The sequence below is a fragment of the Ictalurus punctatus genome, chromosome 5, assembly GCF_001660625.3.
Source record: "Ictalurus punctatus breed USDA103 chromosome 5, Coco_2.0, whole genome shotgun sequence".
Lineage (NCBI taxonomy): Eukaryota > Metazoa > Chordata > Actinopteri > Siluriformes > Ictaluridae > Ictalurus > Ictalurus punctatus.
In genome coordinates this window covers 19,359,679-19,387,670 of record NC_030420.2, presented here as the reverse complement: position 1 = coordinate 19,387,670, position 27,992 = coordinate 19,359,679, and the positions used below count along the sequence as shown (strand labels likewise).

The window sequence follows — 27,992 nt, the reverse complement described above, 5'->3', positions numbered from 1 at the left end:
TCCGGCTGTAATTGCTTCACCCGTGTGATCCTTGGGAAAGTAATCCGTCTGGAGGCATAAGCTGACAAGCTTCCAATCTTGATCAATAAAGTGAAATGTCAGGCTCAAGTATGGTTCTGAGGTTTGGCTTGACCACAGGTCCACTGTGGTCGCAGAATATGACTCTGACTTCAGTTGCTCCTCCACCCTTTCCCTAACATCACCGTAAAGTGTAGGTGTAGCTGTGTGGGGAAAAATATTTCTGGCCAGGGAGCTCATATCTGGGGTCGATGACTGACATCATTTTCCTGAAGCCCACATTTTCTACAGTACTAAACGGCATCATGTCCTTAGCCAAAAAGTTTGTGACCGCCTTACTAAAGTCTTTATATCGTTTAAACTGCTTGTCATAAGGCATGAATGCAGCTGCATGGGTTTCTCTTTTGACACAGCTGGTGATGGGGGTGGCGGTGATATTTCAGACAGGTTGGCTTAAACCTTTATGATGTCTCATCTTCTGACTCTCAGAATATTCTATCGGGTGGAACTGCTTCAGATGGTGGAACAGATTTGATGTGTTCCCGCTGCTAGTCGGCACCACTCTCCGGTACATTTTGCAGCGCACTGAAACCTGAAGTTTATCAGAGCTAAGATAGGGAAACCACTTCCACACCACTGAATTAGCCTTTCCTCTCTTATCAACTATTTCGTCTGTGCCATGAGCGTCAGTCAGTGACAAATGTTTTGATGTATGTCGAAATATCGGAAACGTGTTTAAAAATCATATCACCATTTATTTAAAAAAATTATATTGCGATATATATTGACATTGAATTATTATCCAGGCCTAATTGGCACCCTGTCCAGGGTGTACCCCGCCTTGTGCCTGATGCTCCCTGGGACAGGCTCCAGGTTCTCCACGATCCTGAAGGATACGTGGTATAGAAGATGGATGGATGGATTATGCAATATGTGCAAAAGGACTTCTTTTTTTTTTTTTTTTTTTTTTTTTTTTTTCTTCATATTTAACACCTCATAAATCATAAACTGTGACATCAATAATGGATATAAAAATGTGAAAGATCTGATGTACTTTAGTGTGGAGATATAGAGGGGCAAAGCATGAACATTTTTATTTTTATTTATATGCAAATGTGGACCTTCTGTTTTATACTTTAAAAACATCTTATACTAGACCCTGGCAATTTCATGCATCTGTCATGAATGGCTCAAAAGTTATGATGATGATGATGATGATGATGATGATGATGATTCCTTAGATTTTTCTAGCATTTTTTTTTTTTAGGCACTCAAAGCTCTTTACATTGGAGGGGGGAGGGGGGGTTGGAATATCCTCATCCACCACCTGTGTGTAGCATCCACCTGGATTGTTGGTTGTGACGGCAGCCATAGTGCACCACAACGCCCACCACACACCAGCTGTTGTAATAACTCAAGTTAGCAAGTTATGTGTGTGTGTGTGTGTGTGTGTGTGTGTGTGTGTGTGTGTGTGTGTGTGTGTGTGTGTGTGAAGGGATGAATGAGACACTGTGTAAAGCGCTTTGGATGAAAGTGCTATATAAGTGTAAACCATTATTCAAAGTGAAAAGAAAGTAATCATAAAGATTATGATTACTTCAGAGTGGATGATTCTTAACAAGATCATGAAAGCCTGTTAGATTCTTGCATTAGTGCTGCGCTCCAGTGTTTAATAACTAAAATGTCTGTTTTTCCATCTCAGGGCGAGCGCTCCTTCAGTGAAGATGAAGAGCAGAAATTACAGACTGCTTTGGCTTTAGAGAAACAAGCTCTTCACCTGGTGCTAGAGACGTCCTCATTCTTATTAGAACAGGTTGGTGGTATAAGATTAAACTGCATCTAGTGATGCATTCATTTGAGAAGGTTCTCGACCAATATTGGTCTGAAACCATGGATCACTATTGGATCAGATTTGACATATTTTTCAGTACGTTGCACCGATGTATTTCGTGCCATGAACGAGAAGTTATCAACAGAACTCGCAGAGATTCCTGCTTACTGTGAGGATGTCAGTATCGAATAAGTATCAGTTTTGGGCTAACTTAAAAGCTCTGATCTTGATGTATTAATCAATAAGAAAAAGTGAGATCTTTTGATCCCATTTTAAATATAGCTGTCTTTTATAACCATATAACTGGGACATTTACCGTATACTTGCCTAAGTGTTTTCTTGCTTTTGAGCTGTAAAATAATCAAGACTTAAGCTTACAGTCCAATATGGGATCTTCTTTTACATAGAACTAGTTCATTATTCTGTTAAAAAACATGTATATTAAATTATTAACTGGACACCAGTATATTTTGGTAAAACAGGATCAAAATATATTCCTAATACTTAAAGCAATTAAAAAAAGTGAATATCTGCCTCACTAGATTTCTTCACCACAATCACATGCTGCATATTCATTTTTATCAACTTGATTGTTGTTGTTCAACAGCTTTCTTATACATTTATGAATCATCTGCTTCATTCATCAGTCTGGACAATTGTTAGTCGTTTTGTATTAACAAGAATGTTGGATAAAATCTTCGAGAGGCGATTCTGAACATTTAAATGGTAGTTGGTTTGGTATGGTATTTGCAGTGTGCTACTGCTGGCCCTGCTTATGTTGTGTGTGAACAATGAGTGAAAGTGTCCTTTGTATCATTTGTGTGTAGGCTGTGCATCACAATATTAAACCGGCATCTCTGAAGCAGCAACTTGAAAACATCCACATTGCCCCAGACAAAGCCGAGGCATTTAGCCAGGCTTGGGCTACAGCTGGCTCAGATGTGGTAGAGAAGATGAGACAGACGATATTTGCCCCCAAGAAGGTGAGTCCTTATATATAAAATATACAGTATCTCACAAAAGTGAGTACACCGCTCACATTTTTGTAAATATTTATATATTTTCATGTGACAACACTGAAGAAATGACACTTTGCTACAATGTAAAGTAGTGAGTGTACAGCTTGTGTAACAGTGTAAATTTGCTGTCCCCTCAAAATAACTCAACACACAGCCATTAATGTCTAAACCGCTGGCAACAAAAGTGAGTACACCCCTAAATGAAAATGTCCAAATTGGGCCCAAAGTGTCAATATTTTGTGTGGCCACCATTATTTTCCAGCACTGCTTTAACCCTCTTGGGCATGGAGTTCACCAGAGCTTCACAGGTTGCCACTGGAGTCCTCTTCCACTCCTCCATGATGACATCACAGAGCTGGTGGATGTTAGAGACCTTGCGCTCCTCCACCTTCCGTTTGAGGATGCCCCACAGATGCTCAATAGGGTTTAGGTCTAGAGACATGCTTGGCCAGTCCATCACCTTTATCCTCAGCTTTTTTAGCAAGGCAATGGTCGTCTTGGAGGTGTGTTTGGGGTCGTTATCATGCTGGAATACTGCCCTGCAGCCCAGTCTCTGAAGGGAGGGGGATCATACTCTGCTTCATGTTGGCATTCATGGTACATGCTTGACACCATCTGAACCAAATAAGTTTATCTTGGTCTCATCAGACCACAGGACATGGTTCCAGTAATCCATATCTTTAGTCTGCTTGTCTTCAGCAAACTACAGGCTTTCTTGTGCATCATCTTTAGAAAAGACTTCCTTTTGGGACGACAGTCATTCAGACCAATTTGATGCAGTGTGCGGCGTATGGTCTGAGCACTGACAGGCTGACCCCCCACCCCTTCAACCTCTGCAGCAATGCTGGCAGCACTCATACATCATATTTCCCAAAGACAACCTCTGGATAAGACGCTGAACATGTGCACTCAACTTCTTTGGTTGACCATAGCGAGGCCTGTTCTGAGTGGAACCTGTCCTGTTAAACTGCTGTATGGTCTTGGCCACCGTGCTGCAGCTCAGTGTCAGAGTCTTGGCAATCTTCTTATAGCCTAGGCCATCTTTATGTAGAGCAACAATTCTTTTTTCAGATCCTCAGAGAGTTCTTTGCCATGAGGTGCCATGTTGAACTTCCAGTCACCAGTATGAGGGAGTGTGAGTGCAATGACACCAAATTTAACACACCTGCTCCCCATTCACACCTGAGACCTTGTAACACTAACAAGTCACATGACACCGGGGAGGGCCCAATTTGGACATTTTCACTTAGGTGTGTACTCACTTTTGTTGCCAGCGGTTTAGACATTAATGGCTGTGTGTTGAGTTATTTTGAGGGGACAGCAAATTTACACTGTTACACAAAATGTACATTCACTAATTTACATTGTAGCAAAGTGTCATTTCTTCAGTGTTGTCACATGAAAAGATATAAACAAATATTTACAAAAATGTGAGGGGTGTACTCACTTTTGTGAGATAGTGTGTGTGTGTGTGTGTGTAAGTAAATTTTTTTTATTTATATATATATATATATATATATATATATATATATATATATATATATATATATATATATATATATATATATATATAAAATTATAATTACACGTGGGTGTGTGTATTACAATTTTTTAGGATGAAATGTTTTGAGTGACGAAAGTATTGATGATTATTGAAGGAGGAGTCATCATAAAACCAATATAGTAGCAGCAGCATTTACTTCAGTGTATATAATTATGGTTCAGCTTAAATCACAAACTGGATTTAGGTTAAACAGATTAATGGATTAAAACCTACACTATACGGCCAAAAGTTTGTTGACACCTGGTCATCGCACCCATATGTGGTTCTTCCCCAAATTGTATAGGAAGTCTTTGTATGCTGTAGCTTTAAGAATTCCCTTTTACTGGAACTAAGAGTCTTAAACATTTTCCAGCATGACAATGCTCTTGCTGTCCACTTGCTCTTACAAAGAGAGGTCAGTGAAAACATACTTTGGAAAGGTTGGTGTGGAAGAACTCGAGTGGTCTGCACAGAGCCCTGACCTCAACCCCACTGAACACTTTTTCGGGATGAACCAGAACCCTGACTCCGTCCCAGGCTTCCACACCTGTAAAGTCCCCACAGCCACACACACTCCAAAAATAGTGGAAAGCCTTCCTAGAACAATAGAGGTTGTTAAAACAGCAAAGGGGAGACTAAATCTGGAATTGGATTTTCATAAAGCACCTATGGGTGTGAAGGATAGGTTCCCTTCTCTGGAGTCTAGTTCCTCTCAAGGTTTCTTCCTCATATCATCTTAGGGAGTTTTTCCTTGCCACCATCGCCACCGGCTTGCTCAATAGGGATAAATTCACACACTTAAAATCTGTATTCAGTGTTTATATGTTTCTGTAAAGCTGCTTTGAGACAATGTCCATTGTTAAAAGCACTATACAAATAAAATTGAATTCAATTCAATTGAACCTCCATTTCCTGCAGACGAACAGTGAAATTTAAGCAAAAGTAAGTTAACACTTTTTATTACCTTATCCAGACACATACTCTGTATGCCTGTGCTTTCAGTGCACACAAGTCTGACCTTTTTAGTCTAGTATTTTATTTTTCAGACATTTCTTCTAGGCTGTATGGATTAATAATAATAGTAATTGGCTTCATAACTGAATATTAATACCGAGGCATGAAATATGCAGGCTTTTCCATGAAATATCAGTGCAGAACTCATTATAAGTGACTCGAAGGTAGCGAGTTTAAATTCTAGGACTGTCTCGGAGCCACTGCTGGGCTCCAAACTCTAACCTGCTGAGCTCTGTGCTTGGATCGGGCTCTGTCTCCATTATAAAAAGCTTTGAGTAAATTGAGGAAATGATGTGTATAATAAGAGTTCTTTTTTTTTTTTTCTTTTTTTTTTCTTTTTTCTTTCCCTTCCTGCTAGCTGGAGCATATAGGCTGGCAACTCAACCTTCAGATGGGCCAGTCATCACAGGCTAAGCAAAAAGAGCCACACGCCGTGCTGGACCTGGGAGTCAGAGAGGAGGATGAGTTGGAGGTAAAGATTTTATGCAGCTTATCCATGCGTGGAGACTATGTTCGCATCACCCCGGTCTCTTGCGGTAGCACCTGGCTTTGAAATGGATGTAAATTTGGGCACGCTCTGCCTTCGCCAGAAAAAGTAACAACAGCTCATTAAAAGAACTGGCTGCTACCCTGTGAGAGCTCCCTTTTTTTGTTTTGTTTTTAAAGCAACAGCAATTTGAATTGCCAAGAACCAGGCATAATCCGAGCCTGCAGAGTAACAAAACATCTGGATAAACACACAAACCTCTGTTTTGCCCAAAGCAGTGACAGGCCTTCTAAAGTTTCGGTAGATTAGAAGGTTTTTTTTTTTGTTCCTGGCTTCCTGTCCATAACCCCCTGTTTTTTTGCTAGTGTTATTAGTGGCAATGCAGGATATTTAGCCACAGTGTCCTTGTGGTTGAGGGAATACATGACGTCTCCAAACTGTTGCTTTTTTTGTTCTAATAAAGTACAAATGGAACATTTTCCCCTTAAAATAAATCCACTTAGGATGCTTCTGTTTGGAATTGATAGCTTTTAGCCTGGAGCAGGTCAACATAAAAGGAAGGATGCAACGTGTGCCCTTTTCTAAGTTGCTCAATTGGGGGCGCTGTTCCCACATGGCAAAAGTCTGTTCTCTAAGCGAGAAGCAAGAATACTGTGTGTCATATTCACCGGCAACTTCTTTGACTTTAAATGGAGTTTCTGGGCTTAGACTGGGTTTTAGAATTCCTTCTGAATAAAAGGCTTGTGTCGTGCTTTTTAACTCTTATTGTATGTGCGAAAGGTAGAGCTGGCATTTTCTCTTCCAGATAGTGCTATATCTGTCTGGGAGCTGTTGAATTGAGGATGAACTATAATGGACCGAAAGAAACTCCAGAGCTTTGAACACCGTTTAATGAAAGTTTGTGATTTTCGTTTCGGACGGAAGTGCTCCATGAACAACTGCTCAGACGATGGGATGACCGTTAGTAGTTATGTTGAAATGACTAATTTGTTGGTGTTAATGCAATGTGAAACGTGAACATGTGAAATAAAGCAGTCCATGTTGGTGTAACGGTCTAAAACTAAACCATACGCAGTCATTGTGTTGATTTTATAGTAAGCACGTTACAGTCCATGTATATTATTGGTATAGTGTTATTGGGCTGTTAATTCGGTATGGTTATGTCTGGCATACTTTTTTTTTTTTTTAACCCAAAAGTATAATATTATGGTCGCAATATATTAAGTTATACTTGATGTTAATGCCCTTTTTTCGAGCAGGTTTAGATTCTGTTACATGGCTTAAATTGATTTCTTTTGTTCTGCCCAAACTCTGGTGTAATTTTAAAACGCTCACGTATTCCACGCGTCAGCGATTTTTGCGGCTGCAATAAGCATTAGGTATTGAATTGGAACAGCAAGGCACAGTAGTGGAGTTAATAAAAATGAAACTGAAGAAGGGGAGGTGGCCGTGGATGGCTGTCGGTTGCTGTTCGCAAACTCTTGGAGAGAATTCGCCTTAGATGGACAAAGCGCTTCAGGTCCGTTAGTCATATCTGTCCATTCTCTTTTAGTCCTGGACTTGCTCTTATCATGACCATTTGACAGCTGGCTTCTGCTTAAAAGAATCAGGCTCTTTGATATTACTTTTGAACTTCTTAGGGATCCTCCTGTTTCCCTTCCCTGCTTCCCTTCCCTGATATAAGGCCTCGTCAATCTGCAGGCTTCAAAACCAGGGCAGGATCTGTGAAAAATACACCTCCGTGTCAGTGTGTTTTCGCTGATTTTTTCATTTATGTATTTAGATTGAACTGTAGTTGAATACACGTGTTTGACCACCATATTTTTCCCCATAGAATATTTTGTTGAATTATATTCACTAAAGGTACGTTCACTCGTACATCAGGTTTTTATCACTGCAAGTCGACAGTCGCTGTGTTATGAAGTCACCAGTCGGCCTTCCTACTACTGGCTGCCATAGTAACAGTATCTTTATCAGTGAGTGACGGAACTACTGTAGCATTCCACTTTTAACAACAAACCGGTTTTCTTGCCGCTAAAATGAAACCTTCTGGAAGGAGAGCGTTTGGATATAAAATTCACCAGTGTGTGTGTGTATATGCATCGTAGAGTATGCTACGAGATGAACGAGAAGTTTGTGTTTTTTGGCATCGCGGTCATCTATCAGCAGCAAGAGTGCAAGCACCGGACTGTCTGGGTCCACAAAACTATCTGGACTCGCAGGCTTCTTGGCGGATGACTGATCACGTGTACTCTACTGTCTTTACTCCCATTGGTAGTCCCTGAACCAAATCGGTCAAAATTTTCATACAGTTCAACTTTTCTCAATTTTGTCGCGTCGGACATGCCCACACCTAATCACCAATGGTTGCTGTCGCACATGTTGCCGGAAGTCGCCAGCTCTCGTTAAAAACGAACGGTCTCCTGTGGCTTTGTCATGCAGGTCGCCACATGTGTGAACATACCTTAACAAATTGATTTATACAGTTGCATAATATACTTTACACTTTGATTTTTATCATTTGAAACAGTCTAATTATTATTCCAAGCTTATCCCGGGTTGTAATTGTATAGCTTGCTGTCTCCTGTGGTTACTTTTCTAGTTCACTTCGAGGCGTTAAGTAATTCTGTGTATTCGGACATATGCGACATCAGTCCAAGCGTCTGACATGATCATACTTTACCTGGGTTCAGCCACTGAGGAGCAAGCTCTGTTGGATTTCTCACTTGTGAAACCTCATTAATTATCACCTAGCACAAAAGAGAACGCAATTAAACGTCAGATTTTAAGTTGCGAAGAAATTCAAGGATCTGCCATAAACATTTGTTCTCGTTTTCCTCATGCTCGATGTTGGATGTAAAACAGGGCAACGGCTTTCACACAAACAGAAAAAAAGGGGGGGATCATACAAGTCACTCAACTCATACCATGAAGTTGTAATTGGTACCTTCTTAACATAATAATTGCTTGCCATCACCTAACCAGAGTAAAAAGAAAAAATGAATTAAGCTGTGGTTGGTTGTGGCTGGTTGTGGCTGGTTGCTTTGTTTGTTTAGGGCATTTGTGCATTGATTTAAAAAAATAAATAAAAAAAACCCATTTATTGTGTGTGTTCGCAGGGAGACAGAACGTTTTATCATTTTGTTTATTATCACAGCAAAGTAGTGAGTAGTCATGCATCTTTATTTTGGACCACGCTTTTTTCTTTTTCTGTTGGCTTGCTCAGTTTATTGTAAAGTGGCCTTGTGTTGATAAATGTTGGTGAATGAAAACAGGGTACACTGCAAATTTTGTCTGCACACTGATCATTATGCAGGGAAAACCGGATTTGGCCACATGCTGATTCTCCCAATCAGTGAAAGCTCTTATTTGCCTGTATTGCTGCTCTGTTAGATGGGTAAATTAGTGCACTGTTGAAGCACATTGCTTTGATGAAAGGGTGGTTTGATACTCTACTTGTTTATTTATTTGCATGCAACTGCATCTGGGCTTATTTGGGGGAAAATGAAGCAGTGTGGACTATAGCGTAGTGTGTGAGATGAAAAGCATTATGATCATCGTTCTAGACATAACACAGTTTTAGTGTGTAAACTTGTTTGGTTTTTGCCAGTGAATTAGTAAAAATCTTTTTCATTAGGGTTGTGCTTTTCCCTAAACCCTAACGTGGACATGATAATGTGCTGTCTAAACATGAAGCTTGTTGTCACCATGAATCTTTCTGCTCGCAGCATTTCTGGCAGTGTCATCATATATGTGAGGAGACCTGCAAAAAAAAAAAAAAAAAAAATCCTGTCAAAAGTTGTTAGAGTTGAATTCTGGAAACCAGCCGAAAGTGACAAAAAAGTCAGGTTTAGACCAAAATTGAGATTTTTTTTTCTGCCAGTAATGCTCTTTGACTTCTCTACTTTAAGGAAACGTACAATCAGGTCCATAGATATTTGGACATCTGGACATTTGGATCAGGCCAACTGTTGTGAAGGGATTTTTCTTCACCAGGGAAAGAATTCTTGTGTCGTCCAGTACAGATCTCACCAGCGCATTCTTTCTTTTTAAGAATGAACCAAATAGTTGATTTAGCCACCCCTAATATTTTTGCTAGACTAATGATGTCTTGCTTAAGTGGCTGTGACATCTTTTTGGACTTCATATTGAGAGCTAACAGCAGCAAATTCCAAATACAAATGCCACACTTGAAATCAAATCTAGACCTTTTATCTGTTTACTTGTAGGTGAAATAATGAGGGAATCGTACAGCACACAACAATCAGGTCATGCAACAGCTGAGCAGCCAGTTTTACGGTTAATTTTGGTCCTTTCAAGGTGAGGGACCACATATAAAATTCTACACCGTTCACACGGTTTTGGATGTAAAATCGCTAAAATTAAAGCTGGAAGTCTGCATGTTGAGCTTCGTTCTCCCAACCTTGTGTCCAAATATTCATGGACCTGATTGAAAATGCATTTCGCTGAAACCACAGAATTATTTTTATTTCAGACACATCTCCTTGGCTTTCTGCCTGCAATTAATAAACTCTGGTAAATGTAGCCACTCTGCCTAAAGAAGTCTAAAACCTGTGCATTTTAAGTGTAAATCTTTATTTTTCCACGATTTGATCAGGTTTCTAATAATTGCATGAAATAGCATCAGATCAGATCTCAACTCTCAAAATGCCTGCAGTGCACCAGCACCATTACTTTATCCGCATAATAGACAAGCGCTCTTGCACACACTCTGTATAGATGAAGTTTTAAAAATGTTTAAATGATCTAATAAAACTTTTAATAAGAGCAAAATTATTCAGCAGTACATAACCGACTGAATTAATCAGTGTTTACAGTATTTCCCCACCCGTGTCAGTGTGTAAAGTGATCAGTCGAGTGAAGAGAAGATGAGTCTTTTATTTAAATGCTGCGAGTGACTTTTACGTCAGGTGATGAGACAGAGACTGACGTGATCTCCATAAGTAGATTAGATTATAGATGTAGACGTAGGTGGGACATCGTTTAGAGGAACTAGAATGGAATCTTTCAATTTAGTTACAGTAAGTGGGACGCCAGACTAAAATGAATTATAGAGTTCTATATAGAAAATATATATGAGAAGGGTTTTCACAGACTTCCACACACATCATGATCATGTTACATTATTCTTTTTTGAAAATCATGTTGTGCAAAAAATGATCTCTCCTGATCCTGCCCAGAATGCCAAAAAGTTTATGGACACTAAACCATCACTCCTGTATGTGGGTCTCCCTCAAACTGTTACCACAGTGTTGGGAGCAGTGTATACAGTTGCTATGGATTCTGTAGCTTTAAAATTTCCCTTCACTGGAGCTAAGTTTACGAACATGTTCCAGCATGACAACGCCCCTGTGCACAAAGCAAACTCCATGAAGACATGGGTTGCCAAATTTGTTAATGGAAGAAGTGAATGACCTGCACAGAGCCCTGACCTCAGCCCCACTGAACACTTATGGGATGAATTGGAACACTGACTGCACATCAGGCCTCCTCACCCAACCTCACTGCCTGATCTCAAAAATGCTCTTGTGGCTGAATGAGCAAATCCCAATGGCCATGCTCCAAAATAGTGGAGAGCCTTCCCAGAAGAGCAGAGGTTATTATAGCTGCAAAGGAGAGAATAAATCTGGAATGAGATGTTTTGGGGAAAAACAAAAACAAAACAACACATAGGGGTGTGATGGTCAGGTGGCCACAAACCTTTGGCCTTAGAGTGTGTGTGTTTGTGTGTGTGTGTAAGCAAGATACATTGTTACCGGAACCTCCAAGTGTGTTGCCAGTGTACTACTTACAGCCTTTCTAACAATAGTGTTATCAACTTTTGATTAGTGTGATCGCATGGGGAGGGGTGACATTCTATTTTTTGCCACCGATCTGTACTGTTTCATTGGCTGACTGCACTGGATAGAGATGCCACTGTAGATGTTCTGATTATGCGAATGGTCTTCTTTCCCACAAGCTGTACAGTATAAAGGACGAGGCCCTCTAACTCTCAGCCGTTGTAGTGTCGACATACCAGAGGGATCTAAAAGGGAGCCTAGGCGATCACCAAAGTTACCGCACAAGAGACATTTCTGTTGCTATGAATAGTGGCCCGTGAGCCTCTCTCACTCTCTTTCTCACTCTCTCTGCAGCTATAGTGTTTCAAAAATGGATAGAGGGGATGTTTTTATCGTGGGAGGGATTTGGCATGCTGCGGGTATGTACAGCACATTCTCTCTGAGCCGCATAGCTGAGGAAACACTTGCTTTCAGTGAATTCCAGGCTGTGTCCAGAGTCTCAATCATCTTTAGTTTGTGGCACCTTTTTTGTTTTTATGTGCTGTAATTTCTGTTGTCAGATCAGCTGATAATCAGGTGCTCTTTTAATATAGTTTCTATAACATTTTAAACAAGTCTGGCTAAAATGTGATTCCATTCTTTACATACGCCCACCTCCTAATTTATTAGGATCAACATATTAATACTGGGTAGAACTCACCCTTTCAGAACAGCATCAGTTCTTCATGGCATTGATACCGAAAGATGTTGGAAACAGTCCTTAGGATTCTCGTTGACTTGATTGCATGACATAATTGTGAATTCGTACTGTGAATCTCCTGTTCTACCACATCCCAAAGGTGCTCTACCAGATTCAGATCTCGTGACTGGGAAGACCATTGAAGTACACTGAAATCATTAGCATGTTCAAGGAAGCAGTTTGAGATGACTTTTTGACTTGGTGCATTTGACATAGCCGTTATAAGATGGTTCAATTTGTTTCCTTAAAGGAATTCACATGGTCATCAGCAACAATGTAGCATTCAAAGATGCTTGACTGGTTTTAAGGGGCCCAGTATGTGCCATTCCCCACACCATTACTCTACCACCACCAGCCTGTACTGTTGACACAGCTCAGGTTGGGTCCAGGAATTCATGTCAAATTCTGACCTTTTAAAATCTGCATGTCACACGTGAAATTCATCAGGACAGGTGATGGTTTTTCCACCTGTCCAGTTTCACTCAATCTGTCCTGAGCCTGTGGCTGATAGAAGTGGAACCCGACGTGGATTTTCACTATTGTAGCGCATCTTCCATTTAATTCTATTTTAATTCACTTTGATATATTCCACTGACAGTTGTGTAAATTAATTTTGTCTATTATACTTATAAACTTCAACCTTTGTAGCACATTTCCATCAGTCTGCTTTTTAATGTCATTGTCCTTCAAAGCATTTACCATGAAGTTGCCTCAGCTGTACAGAAGGTTGTACTGCTGTTTTATTTTCAGTCAATTCCGCTCCCTCAGACCCCTCATATTTCTAGTCACCGTTTCTCTCATGCTGGGATAACAGAGCGAGTAAGGCTTTTTTATATTCTTCTTTTTATCACTAGATGAGTCAGTGTCGGTATAAATAGGTGCCATGAATGGCATGCAGTAAATATGAGGGTGTAATGTACCTTCTTGTCGTTCTCTACCAGTGCTGGTAGCAGCATTCCAATTATTGTTTGGCTGAGGAGCTTATGCTTATCACCAGATCCTCCTATTCTTAATTTAGTGTCATACAAACACACTATTCTAGATGGACTTATCCTTGTTTCTTAAATCCTATGACTCAGAATTGTCTGAAAGAATGGGACTTTGTTATTGCTACCTGTATAAGAGCAAGTTCTGTAATCTAGCGGCAGATGGATATCTGATTGCAGTCACTAATGCACAACTGAGCTTTATCTAGCTCATTTTAGTGAGCTTTGTAGAGTTTGCTTTACACTAGGTTCAAAAAGGAAAGCCCGGCAGACTAATCTTGAGATAGAATTGAAATAACAATTACACTAATTTAGCATTTTACATCTGAATGTGTTTCATCATGTACTAAGGTCTTATGCCTTCATATATACTGTCCCCTCTGAAAGTATTGAAACTGCAAGGCCAATTCATTTGTTTTTGCTGTAGGCTGAAGACATTTGGGTTTGAGCTCAAAAGATGAATATGAGAAGATAATTCAGAATTTCAGCTTTTATTTCCTGGTATTTATATGTAGATGTGTTACATGACAGCACATTTTGTATCAGACCACCCAATTTGTAGGCGAGCAAAAATATTGGAACGTTACTAACCCGTGTTTCTTGTTACCCGGGTGTATCCTGTTGATTGTTTAAACATTTGAATAGCTCTGAACATGTACTCTTGGTTTTAGCCTTCAGTTGCACCTGTGAAGGCTGCATTTGTTGTTAAAAAGGATAAGCCAAGATGAAGATCAGAGGGCTGTCTATCTGAAAAGCAAGCCATTTTGAAGCTGAGAAAAGAGGGGAAAATCAGAGGCACAGCATAAACATTAAGCATAGCCAACACAACCAATTGGAATGTCCTGAAAAAGAAAGAAACCACTGGTGTACTGAGCAACAGACACTGAATGGGTCGGCCAAGGTAAACAATAACAGCTGATGACAGAAACATTGTGAGAGATGTGAAGAAAATCCTAAAAACAACACTCAATGACATAACAAACAACCTTCACAGGGCAAGGGTGAAGGCATCACAATCCACCATTCAAAGAAGACTTTTATATTTATATATATATATATATATATATATATATATATATATATATATATATATATATATATATATATATATATATATATATATATATATATATATATATATAATACATATATAAGAAATGTAGAGGCCATACCACAAGATGCAAACCACTCATCAGCAGTAAGATTCAGAAGGTCAGATTGTAATTTGCAAAGAAATACAGAGATGAGCCACAAAAGTTTTGGAACCAAGAGTAACTTCTGCCAAAGTGATGGAAAGTCCAAAGTGTGGAGAAAGAAAGCATCTGCTTATGATCCAAAACATACAAGCTCATCTGTGAAACTTAGTGGAGGTATTATCATGCCTTGGGCTTGCATGGCTGCTTCTGGAACAGGTTCACTAATCTATATTGATGATGTAACTTGTGATGGTAACAGCAGAATTAATTCAGAAGTTTACTGGAATATTTTCTCTGTCAGTTCACAGAGAAATGCATTTGAAATAATCAGGAGGAACTTTATCATTGAGCAAGACAATGATTCAAAAAGCACGGCCAACTCAACAAAGGGCTATCAGGGGGAAAAAGTGGAAGCTTTTAGACTGGCCAAGTTTTTGGAAGTTATTGCAAGTGATGGATATGTACTCAAATATTAAGTGTTATTTACTGTAATTTAATTCAAGACTTATCTGTACATATAATATAAAATTATATTTTATGCGTCACCTAAAATTGATACAAAAGGTTCTATGTTTTACGTTGTTTCACAGATCTAGATGTATATACCAGGAAATAAAAGCTGAAATCCTAAACTCTCCTCTCATATCCGTCTTTTGATCTCAAACCCAAATGTCTTGGGTGTATAGCACAAACAAATTAATTGGCCTTGTCGTTCCAATAGTTTTGGAGGGGACTGTAGCAGCTGGCTTCATGTGTCTGATTATGATGCACGCATTTTCACCTGATGCCATTTGCACTTTAGTACCATGAACTGAATTGTAAACTGCCTAATGAAAAATTTGGTGTATTTTTTGTATACTTGTTTACTTCAAGTGTAGGTTACACAATAATAACAAAAATTAAAGTCGAAACACACTGTGTTTTCCACAGTTAGAGTACAATTAAACCCAGATAAAATCAATACTTAGCATCTGCTGTTTCCCTTTGGCACCAGAAACATTTCAAACATTTATTATAACCAAAATTAGTTCCGACTCAAAGACCCCCTATCTAATAAAGTATAGTAATTTACAATGTTCCATTACAAATTTCTAACATTTGTAGCAGCAGTGCCATAACTCAGTCTTGCTTTTCCTCCAATTGCACCCCCACCCTCCCTCCACTGCTCTCTGATCTCTGACTAAAAGCATGTCTGTGATGGATTGGAGAGGACACACCTGCGTCCTTAAATAGGCCAACACGAAGGTCATGGAGTTACAAGTGAAGAGCACTGGCTTTCTTGCAGTGCTCCTTTGTGCCTATGATCAAGCCCTGAGCTCCTGTCTAGTGCCAGAAAGTAAATTATAGATTGAGAATGCAGCACAGTATGTCATTTCCCTGTTTAGCTTGCAGTATGGGATTGCACCATGGGAAATGGAAGGAAGGACTGCTGTGTTAGCAGGGAGGGTTTTAGCTAAAGCTTTCAGCCTTTGGCCATAGAATCTTATTCACTAACCTGGTTTAGATGTTTTCTGGGGTTATAAAAAAAAAAAAAAAAGAGAGAAAAAAAGGAAGTGATCTGGACATGATGGCATAATTCTTGTTTATTGTAAATATACATCTAATTTGTGTTATACCTGCATACATGATCTCACAACAATGGCATTTTTTGTGATCTGTGGCTCCTGAGTGGCTCAACAGAAAAGCCTTGCTTTTTTTATCCTCAGGAGATTGCAACTTTGAATATAATAAATAATGCTACAGCCATACAAGGCTGGGAGTCCAAAAGAGCGTAATTGGCCCTGCTGTCGGGATGGATGGTATTACTCTCTCGCATGCCAGTCACAGTGACACTAGTGAGCTCATGTATGCTGAAAAGTGCAGTTAACGCTTTCCTCCAAGTGTGTTCAGCCACCCTGTAACGCAGCATGAGCAGCAGTTTAAAAAGATGCTGTAGCTGGCTTCACATGTCTTGGAGGAAGCACATGGTAGCTTCACCTTGCCGGTTTGTAGCTGTCGTATGATTGGGAGATGGCTAGCTAGTGGGTGTGAACTGGCAAATGGGAGAATGGGTTTAAAAAAAAAATCAACTTCAAGTTTTCAGACAAGGTGAGCTGACCTACTTTTTTTCCAGGGAAAAAAAAAAGAAGTATTTCTGCAGTTTTTGAACTACTGAAGCCTACGAGTGATGACTAAACCGTGTCTTGCTGTTGCAGTGTTGAATGTAGGGCTGCAACTAACGATTATTTTGATTATTTTTGATAATAATTAAAATTGTATACTTTTTTTTTTTTTAATACTATTTATTTTTTATAATATATATTTTGAAAACAAAAAAAACTTTACAGCAGAAGTTTAATCACTATATTAAAAATGCTGAGGGGGGAAAAAAACAAAAGCACAAACTAAGTGTTAACTGTTAAGAGGTTGAATATTCTGCAGTAACACACACATTCACTCATCTTAACACAGTAACATGTTACTTTATTCTGTAAATGTATGACACGTCTTTACATTTATGTACAGTTACATGTTATAACCCCATTACAGTTACTGCTCTCATAAAAAAACAATTACTTTTGGTTCTAAATATAGTTAAATGTCAACAAACAACATATTTAAACGAAATGAATATTTTAGTCAGAGTTATTGCGCGTCCTTTCTATTACACGCTGTTTGATTGACGCGCATGTGTGGACTCGCCCTCATTCAGTGTAGTTTAATGGAGACTCACTCGCTGTCACCATGCTTTGTGGATATAGTGTTTTTTTGGATGATAAGCTGTCTTTTATATTTATGCGGAAAATATTGGACCTTTTGTCTCATCAGACCATAACACATTTTGCCAATGTTTTGAGGTGATTGTATGTTTTGTCAACATTTAGGTGTGCTTGAATGTTTTTTTCATTTGAAGAATACATGATATTCTTGTCATGTGATTGCATGATATTCCTGCAGCTTTTTGAATGTAGGTCTTTTGGCAGTGAGTTTGTGAGGGAGGTAGCGCAAAGTATTGACTAAAAGGGTGCCAATAATTGCTGCACATCTATATTTAACAAAGATATATATTATTATTATTATTATTTTTTATGTATTTGATAAACTTCTGTTTTGTTTGCAAATATATATACAGTGCCCGCCACTAATATTGGTGCCCTTGGTATGAGCAAAGAAGGCTGTGAAAATTCTTTCAAAATATTCACAGCAATACTTTGTTCTCATGGATATCAAATAATTGCAAACAAAACACAAGTTTATAAAAATAATCTTTGTTAAATATAGGTGTGCAACAATTATTGGAACCCTTTTAGTGAATGCTTTGTGCTACCTCCCTTTGCCAAGATAACAGCTGAGTCTTCTCCTATAATGCATGATGAGGTTGGAGAATACATGGCAAGGGATCTGAGACCATTCCTCCGTACAGAATCTCTCCAGACCCTTCAAATTTTAAGATGCATACTGGTGGAATCTCCTCCTCTTTCGTTCATCCTACAGGTTTTCTAAGTCATGGGACAGGGATGACCATGACAGGACTTTGATTTTGTGGTCAGTAAACCATTTTTGTGTTAATTTTGTTGTATGTTTTGGATCATTGTCCCGCTGGAAGATCCAGCCATGGCCCATTTTAAGCTTTCTGGCAGAGGCAGTCAGGTTTTCATTTAATATCTGTTGATATTTGATAATCCATGATGCCATGTATCCTAACAAAATGTCCAGATCCTCTGGCATAAAAACAGCCCCAAAACATTAAAGAGCAACCACAATATTTAACTGTGGGTATGAGGTACTTTTCCATATGTGCTACCTCTCTGTGTGCACCAAAACCACCCCTGGTGTTTATTGCCAAAAAGCTCTATTTTTCTTTCATCTGACCATAGAGCCCGGTCCCATTTGAAGTTCCAGAAGTGTCTGGCAAACCGAAGATGCTTGAGTTTGTTTTTGGATGAGAATGGAGGCTTTTTTTCTTGAAACCTTTTCAAATAACTTGTGGTGATGTAGGTCACTTGAGCTTGTAGTTTTGGAGACTTTCTGATCCCAAGACGCAACTAACTTCTGCAATTCTCCAGCTGTGATCCTTGGAGATTCTTTGGCCACTCGAACCATCCTCTTCACAGTGCGTTGAGACAGTAATAGACACACGTCAGATTCCAGGTTGATTCATAACATTTCCAGCTGACTGGAACTTCTTAATTACTGCCTTGATGGTGGAAATGAGCATTTTCAATTCTTGTGCTATTTTCTTATAACCACTTTCCAGTTTGTGAATGGGAGCAATCTTTTGCTGCACATCACAGCTATATTCCTTGGTCTTACCTATTGCCCTGATGGTGGAAATTGGCATTTTCACTGCTTGTGCTATTTTCTGTTCCTAGTCACCCAGGTGTACTAAAAAATTTAAAATATCAATGGGAGTATACTTAAAATATATATAAATTCAGAGGGGTGCCAATAATTTTTGCACACCTATATTTAACAAAGATTTTTTTTTAATAAACTTGTGTTGTTTGCAATTTTTTGATATCCATGAGAGCAGAGTATTTTTGTGATTTATTATTTTTTTTATTATTATTTTAAACAGTTTTTTTTAAAAAAAAAAAGATCAAAAGGTTAAACAGTAAAGACAATTTTTCACAGCCGCCTTTGCTCATATTTACCAAGGGTGCCAATATTAATGGAGGGCAGTGTAGATAGATAGAGAATATAAAAATATATAAAGAATCGCCAGTGGCCCCCCAGTCAGAGTCGAGTCCATGATGTCTCAATGCTGCTGGTGCCAATTTATCATATCAAACAAATTCAAAATGGATAGGCATTAGCTGTCACGGCACATAGCCACCATTCACAATATACCTTTGGAAATAACATTTGGAAAAAAAACCTTGAAGATTTAATTAATGACTTTGCATGCACAAATGCAAACAGTAAGGCTTATTTACCATTATTTCTCAGCAAATATCTGACGCTGTTGTCTATTTGGTATTTGTGGAACAGTTTTCTCCTTTTACTGGTTGTTCGGTTAGTGATGCTTGTAAAGTAACTGTGTGTTTCACTGTTTGCTGCTGTGTCGTACTGAATTTAGCTGTTGATATGGTTCCTTGCAACAAGTCTTTCTTGGGCTTGCCTTATTTGGTAAATGTGTGCAAAGTTTTATTTATTTATTATAGACAATACTCTGTAGTGGTTTTGTATGTAGTCCTCACACAGGCCATTTATGATGGAAATACTGATATTTAGCATGCCATGTTGCATTGGTATGCAAGTTGCATTCAGGTTTGAGCATCAGTGCAAGGGCTAAAATGTCATTTGTAGGCCCATGTCTATCTATGATGTTAGGTTTTTTGGTTGGGTCTTACATTTTTTCTGTAGTATGTTTGGTAAGCCTGTACTTTAGCTATAAGTTATGTAAATCTATGTTCTTTATAGCCATAGAAAATTGAACTTTTTTTATGTGTAAAGTGGGAGGAGGGGAACACTTCAAGTGTGGTCACCCTAGGGCACCACACTGTGTTTAAAGTGATAAACATTTGCATTTACGGCATTTGGCAGATGTTCTTACCCAGAGCGAGGTGCACAAGTGCTTTGAAGACTCTATCAATAAGTATATCCCGATACTGGTTCAGTAGGTCACACACTAAGAATACCATCAGTCTTGAAACTCTGTTGGGAGGTAATATAGTAAGAAAATACAGAATTTTTTATAAAAAAAATTTTTTAGTGCAAATTTAAGTACTTTAGGAAGAAGTAGGTCTTTAGATGTCGTTTGAAGACTCAGTGACTCAGTTGTTCGGACATCTAGGGGAAGTTCACTCCACCACCTAGGTGCCAGAACCGAGAAGAGTCTTGATGCATGGTCCTCCTTGTACCCTGAGGGATGGTGGCACCAGTCGAGCAATGCTAGAGGTTCGTAGGTGACTTGAGGTAAATGCGTGTTGGTCGATTTTTGGCTTTGAAGGCAAGTATCAGAGTTTTAAATATGATGTGGGCAGCTATCACAAGCTAGTGGAGGGAGCGTAGTAATGGGGTGGTGTGGGAGAACTTAGGAAGGTTGAAAATAAGTTGAGAAGCTGCATTCTGGATCAGTTGCAGAGGTTGAATTGCACTCAGAGGAAGACCTGCCAGGAGTGCGTTACAGTAGTCCAGTCGCGAAATGACAAGAGACGGCACCTGAGTGGCCTGTTTGGATATAAATGGACCAATCCTTCTGATGATGTAAAGAAGAAATCGACATGAGCGTGTCAGATTAGTAATGTGAGAGGAAAAGGACAGTTGATTGTCCATGGTTTTCACAAGATTGCGTGCAGTTTCCGAAGGTGGGATCAGAGAGTTGTCCAGGGAGATCACAAGATCCTGACCTGGTGATGAATCACCTGGGATGAACAGTAGTTCAGTTTTGCTGGGATTAAGTTTCAGTTGATGAGCTGCCATCCATGATGAGATGTCTGTCAGACATGCTGAGGTCTGAGCAGAAACAAGAGGATCTGAGGGATGGAAGGAGAGAATGAGTTGAGTCATCCTCATAGCAGTGGTATGAGAACCTATGTGAGGATATGACCTCACCAAGAGATCGAGTATAGACTGAGAACAGAAGAGGACCCAGTACTGTGCCTTGTGGGACACCAGTGGTGAGCCTGCGGGGAGCAGATGTGGATCCCCTCCACGTCACCTGGTATGAGCGACCTTCCAGGTACGACGCAAACCACTGCCTTGTTGCACCCTGAATTTCGAGACTCTTGAGGGCGGACAAGATAGTCTTGTGGTTGTGTCAGTTGTTGCTGAAAGGTCAAGGAGGATGAGGACTGATGACAGTTTTGCTGATCTAGCAGCATGTAGCTTCTCAGTGACTGCCAAAACAGCAGTTTCTGTGGAATGTGCCACTTTGAAGCCAGACTAGTTAGGATCATGGAGGTTGTTTTGTGAGAGTTAGAGAGACAGTTGATTGTAGACAGTGTGTTCAAGGATTTTAGAAAGAAAGAAGTGATACTGGATGGTAGTTGCCGATGTCAGAGGGATCTAGAGTGGGTTTCTTCAGGATGGGAATAACCCTTGCTCTCTTGAATGCAGTTGGTACATGACCAGATGATATGGTGCCATTGATGATAGTCGTCATGAAGGGGAGGAGGTCTTGCGAAATGGTCTGGAGCATTGTGGAGGGGATTGGATCCAGTGGGCTGGTGGTAGGATTGCAGGACAAGCTGACCTCCAGGATCTCTTCTGTTGCTAGATTAGACAAATGTGCCAGTGAAGGAGAAGGGGAATCCTCAGTGGGTGGTGTAGGAGTTGGGGTGGAAGTGAAGGTCTGGCAGAGCTTTTCAATCTTTTCATCAAAAAAGGTGGCAAAGTCTTCAGTAGTCAGGGAGGATGGAGCAGGAGGAGCTGGTGGGTTGAGTAGTGAAGAAAAGATGTTGTGGAGCTTGTGAGGGTCCACAGAAGTTTCCAGCTTTTTCTTGTATAAGGGAGTCTTAGCAGTAATCACGTAAGATGAGAATTTGGACAGAAGAGCATGGTAAGAGGCATGATCTGTGTCGAGTGATTTCTCCTACTTTCTCTCTGCTGTTCTTAGTTCTTAGACAACCCAGGAACAGGCTGAGAAATCTTCCTAGGTTTAGAGGATAGAGGGCAGGGGAGGTTCCATGGATGAGGAACGTTAGGAGAGGAAAGTGTCTGTGGCTAACTGTAATGGTAGGGAGGAAAAAAAGTCGGGGTCTGGAAGGGATGATGGGGTACAGGAAGCTATGGAGGAAGGAGAGATAGAATAGAGGTTTCGGCAGGTAGGAGAGAAGTATTGATGGCTGGTTTTAGGCGGGTTAGGCAGGGTGATGGTGAAGGATACCAAGTGTTGATCGGAGGTGTGGAGTGGGGTAGCACTGATTTCTGTAGCTGGAGAGGGGTGACTGAAGACCAGGTCTAGGACATTTCCTCCCTTGTGTATGGTTGGGCAGCTGTTGAATGTCAAGGAGAAGGAATGCAAAAGAGGCAGAAGGCAAGAGGACTCGAGCCTATCAGAGGAAAGGTTGAAGTCTTCAAGAAGTGTAAGAGTGCTGTTGGTAGGGAAAAGACTGATGAGCATATCCATTTCTTCAAGAAAGTCTCCTAGGGGACCAGGAGGGTGGTAGATGACACTGATGAGAAGGTTGATTGGGGAGGAAACAGTAACTGCATGGGATTCGAAGGATAAGATATTGAGATGAGACAGGGAGAGAGGCATGAAGCACCATCTCCAAGACAACAGCAAACCTGTACCACCACCCCTGCCAGTTTCCCGTGGAGTGTGAGAGAAAGTCAGAGGATGGAGCAGCCGATGTAGCGGAGTTCTGTGGAGATAGCCAGGTCTCAGTTACAGCCAGAAAGTCAAGAGTGTAACGGGACGCTAAAGCCAAGATGAAATCGGCTTTCTTTACTGGCAATTCCAAAGCTCACCTACCACTGCTGTTTGAGACTGAGACAGCAGAGGAGTGTAGATGAGGTTACTGGTAGTTCGGCCTGTGGTTTGTGAACAAGAGCTTCTGGGTCTGAGAGAGGTTACAACAGAGATAGGTTTGAGGCACATGTCTAGTCAGGAATGAAATTGGTGAAGATAGGGCTGAGAGGGAACTGGTAACACTTAACAAGAAGAAATAAACACTATTAAACTTGATATTTTATACAAGTTATCTATATCTAAGCTTCTAACCTTCAATATATCTTAGTAAGCCCTGCCCACAATTCACACCTTAAGGGAGACTGAAATCATTATTGATTAACCACCTGAGAAAACTTATTAGTATAGACTAACAAACACTTCCAATCAACACGACAGAATCAACAATACTGTACACTACAGCAATTCTAGTGCCAAGAATCTAGATCCAACTGAGTCAAGTAGATTAGTATACAAAAGTCAGAATCCTACCTTACCAGTAGAGAATAAATTAAAAATGGAAGAACTTAAAGTACACCTCAAATAGGAGGCATGGTTTATCTTGGTTTGCCTTTACATTTATGGCATTTGACAGACACCCTTATCCAGGGTGACTTACAGAAGTGCTTTAAAGTCTTGATCAATAAATTAATCCTGATATTGGCTCACTAGGTTCACTAGGTCACCGACTAAAAGTACTATCTTAGTAACAGTCTAAAAAAAACCTCTGTTGGGAAGATAATGTAGTATAAAAACACAGAGACAACACAAGTTTTTAGTACGAGTTTTGGCACTTTTTTAATATAAAGTGCTAATTTAGGCACTCCATGAAGAGGTAGGTCTTCTGTCGTCATTTGAAGACAGCCATGTACATGGCAGTGATGCTTTTCACGGCACAAATATAGTGGATCTGTATGCAGCCAGCATCGAATCCATCTCTGTACAGATTCAATAGATTTATCTGTGTGGTAGACACCGGAGTGGGCATGTCCTCCTCATGAGTAAACATGGGGAATGTGATGGACGATGGAGAGTCAAATATAGAGAATGACCAAAAAGAGTGAATTATAAAATGTGAAGGGGGAAAAAAAACAACAACCAGGAGGAATGTAGCTGAATGTAATGAAGTAAAAGTAGATTTTGGTCTTAATTTACTCAAGTAAGAGTGAAAAGTAACCAGCATATTACATGTAGAATTTATTCAAAAGTTACTTTAGTAAGTTTAGTACATCTCTAGCCACCTCTGTTTTATGTAGATGCAAACTCATGAGATGTGCTGTTTAGGGACATTAACCCAGATATAATACAAGATACTCAGGCATGCTGAGATTCTTGCTGAAGATTAATTCATATAAATATTATTGTCCATTACGGCATAGATGTCTGTGAAAATTCATTTGATTTAAAATTAACTAAATCGCTCTTTGAAATCCTCATGGCTTTTAATATCACTGAATATTACCCCAATTTGGCTGCTTATTGTCACTTTTTTATTACACTTTCCTAATGGTATCCCAGCAATTAACAGCATTAGCTCTGTTTTAATACAGTGGCTGTGTTTGAAAGAGCATAATACTGTATGCACACTTCTCGTACTAATCCTTGCCCAAAAGGCTGCAGTATTTGAGCAATATAAATGATTCCACCAAAGATACCCAGATGATGTATTACTTTGGCTTTTTTCAGTGTTTTATTTTTAGAATAAAGTTTTCTATACCAAATAATTCTTCCATGCTGCATACTACACTGCAAACTACCACTTGACAATCGTGTACAGTGTACACCTAAAGTTCCCTGCACTAATTGGCACCCTTGGTAAATAGGTAGAAGGCTGTGAAAAATTGTCTTTATTGTTTAACCGTTTGATCTTTTGTTAAAAAAATTCACAAAAATACTCTGCTCTCACGGATATCAAACAATTGCAAACACAACACAGGTTTATCCAAAAATATATATCATTGTTAAATATAGGTGTGCAACAATTATTTGCACCCATTTAGTCAATACTTTTTGCTACCTCCCTTTGCCAAGGTAACGGCTCGGAGTCTTCTCCTATAATGCCTGATGAGGTTGGAGAATACATGGCAAGGGATCTGAGACCATTCCTCCATACAGAATCTTTTTACAGATCCTTGAAATTTCCAGGTCCACGCTGGTGGAATCTCCTCTTCAGTTCATCCCTCAGGCCTTTTATGGGTTTCAAGTCAGTGGACTGGGACGACCATGGCAGGACATTGATTTTGTGGTCAGTAAACCATTTTTGTGTTGATGCATGTTTTGGATCATTGTCTTGCTGGAAGATCCAAGATTTGATAGTCCATGATGCCATGTATCCTAACAATATGTCCAGGTCCTCTGGCAGAAAAACAGACCCAAAACATTAAAGAGCCACCACCATATTTAACCGTGGACATGAGGTACTTTTCCATATGGCTACCTCTCTGTGTGCTCCAAAACCACCTTTGGTGTTTATTGCCAAAAAGCTCTATTTTGGTTTCATCGGACCATAGAACCCGATCCCATTAGTGTCTGGCAAACTGAAGATGCTTGAGTTTGTTTTTGTTGTGATGTAGGTGTCTTCGGATTGTAGTTTTGGAGACTTTCTGACCCCAAGATGCAAAACCTCTGCAATTCTCCAGCTGTGATCCTTGGAGATTCTTTGGCCACTCGAACCATCCTCTTCACAGTGCGTTGAGACCGTAATAGACACACGTCAGATTCCAGGTTGATTCATAACATTTCCAGTTGACTGGAACTTCTTAATTACTGCCCTGATGGGGGAAATGGGCATTTTCAATTCTTGTGCTATTTTCTTATAACCACTTTCCAGTTTGTGAATGGGAGCAACCTTTTGCTGCACATCACGGCCATATTCCTTGGTCTTACCGATTGTTATGAATGACTAAGGGAATTGGGCATAAGTGTTACCTCATATTTATATCCCTGTCAAACAGGAAGACATGGTTGAATAATTTCCTGTTCCTAGTCACCCAGGTGTACTTTAAAAAAAAAAAAAAAAAAAAAAAAAAGGGGTTAAATATCAGGGGGAATACATTTTTCTGATATGAATTTATAGGGGTGCCAATAATTGCACACATATTTAACAGTGTTTTTTTTGGGGAGGTTTTTGATAAACCTGTGGTGTTTGCTGTTTAACCTTTTGATACTTTGTTTAAAAAAAAATAAAATAATTGCAAAGACTTATATATTATTTACCAAGGGTGCCAATATTACTGGAGGGCACTGTAGTACTGTATCTGCTGAGAGTGAACTACAAACCACCAAATGATTCCATATGTATGGACTCATGACGTGATGTCGGAATTACGGTAATTACACGTTTTCAACTTGTAAAACCATTTATGTCTTTGTGAAACCTGTAATTACCAGTTGGATTTTTTTTTTTTTTTTTAAAAAGCAAAAAAAAAAAAAAAGCTCTAAGTTGATGTCAGTGGTAACACCATGTGTTAACCAAAACCGTTTCCCAGTCCTAGGGAATAAACAGCTCTCAAGTGGAATCTGAGTTGTCATCTCATCATCCACCTCATTAGGGCTGCAACTAACAATTATTTTGATGAATAATTTTGATTGACCAGTTGATAGATTTCACATTTATACACCTGAGCAGTTGAGGGTTAAGGGCCTTGTTCAAGAGCTCAACAGTGGCAGCTTGGCAGTGGGATTTGAAATCATGACCTTCCGATCAGTAGTCCAACATCTTAACCACTGCCACATTTATCAGATAATCAGTCTGTTATCAGTCTCATTAAACATTGTACCATTTATCAAAACATAGTTAAACTTGTTACAAGATAATTAATACATTTAGCTTTGCAATATAGCCAGAAAACCAGATTCGACCCGGTACATCAACTGCTGTTTCTTACATTCCCACAAACAATTGATTACAAATTAAAAAATGTAAAAGCTTAAATGGAAACGCAAGATATGTTTTGAGGCCAACATCATAGTTTTAATGTAAAGTGTTAGATGAAGTGAAGTGAGCAGAGTTTGGTATAACACGTCACAAAGTAAGTCGTTACTGTAATCTAGTTATTTTTTCTGATAACGCAGTAATGTAACGCAATACGTTTTAAATTAATATAATTTGATTACAGTTACTGGTGTTAATAAAATTACATAACTTCCATTACAAATTTATTGTTAAGAAAACAAGATTAAGTAAAATTTATTTTTAAAATAAATCATGTTTATTTCACGGTCTGTAGCCTGCCCTAGGCATTCGGGTCTGTAACCCCGAAGATTTTATCTTTAGCCGTGAATATTTATCCAGTTGGAGCGGTTTGTCACTACGTAACTGAACGTCAGTAAAAGAAGACAGCCTGCAATTTTATATCTTCAGTGAACAGAGGTGAGACCAGTCAGACAGGGTTTACAGGAAAATACATGGAAATACTCGTGTCTTATTGGCCGACATCTCTCAATTCTGCCAAATGCCAGCTCACACAGTCCGTGTGAGGGGGAAAAATGGATATACACCGTTTTTAAAAAATAAATAAATAAATAAATGAATTTTTAAACCTGTAAAGGGGTTGAAACTGAAACATCCTGTGATGCTGAGCAGGAAAACAAGGTGTGTAAATGTCTATATGAGTTCCAGTTTACGTGAACATGATGTACGCAGAGCATAAGGAAAGATAATGTACTTTGCTGGGCGCTGTAGCAGCTAAACCCAGACAATGATAGCTTAGCGGTGCCTCCCCTTTGCTAGCGACACAAACTAGCCTAGTTAGAAAAGTTTTATATTTTATCAGTCTGGTAATCCTACAAACCATAAAAACACCCGAGGCAAGTTTTATGATAAATTCGACGTTTTCTGATCATGTTACACATTGACATGCGCTACAGTTACTGAAACAATTACGAGTTTCACTTTGTAGTGTATTTTTGTAGGTTTGATAGGTTTTGAACATAACGTGAAAGTAAAGTAATTAGTAATCTGATCACTTTTTGCATGCAG

At 39.4% G+C, this 27,992-nt stretch overlaps 1 protein-coding gene across 1 annotated transcript in view; it reads left to right on the top strand.

Annotated features, from left to right (window-relative positions):
* Window positions 1-27,992, top strand: part of commd10 (COMM domain containing 10) — a 58,484-nt gene that overhangs the window by 5,120 nt on the left and 25,372 nt on the right. Inside the window, exons 3-5 of the mRNA XM_017468862.3 lie at window positions 1,721-1,831; window positions 2,677-2,832; window positions 5,784-5,897. Of these exons, the coding sequence (XP_017324351.1) occupies window positions 1,721-1,831; window positions 2,677-2,832; window positions 5,784-5,897 (381 nt within the window). The remainder of the gene's footprint in view (window positions 1-1,720; window positions 1,832-2,676; window positions 2,833-5,783; window positions 5,898-27,992) is intronic.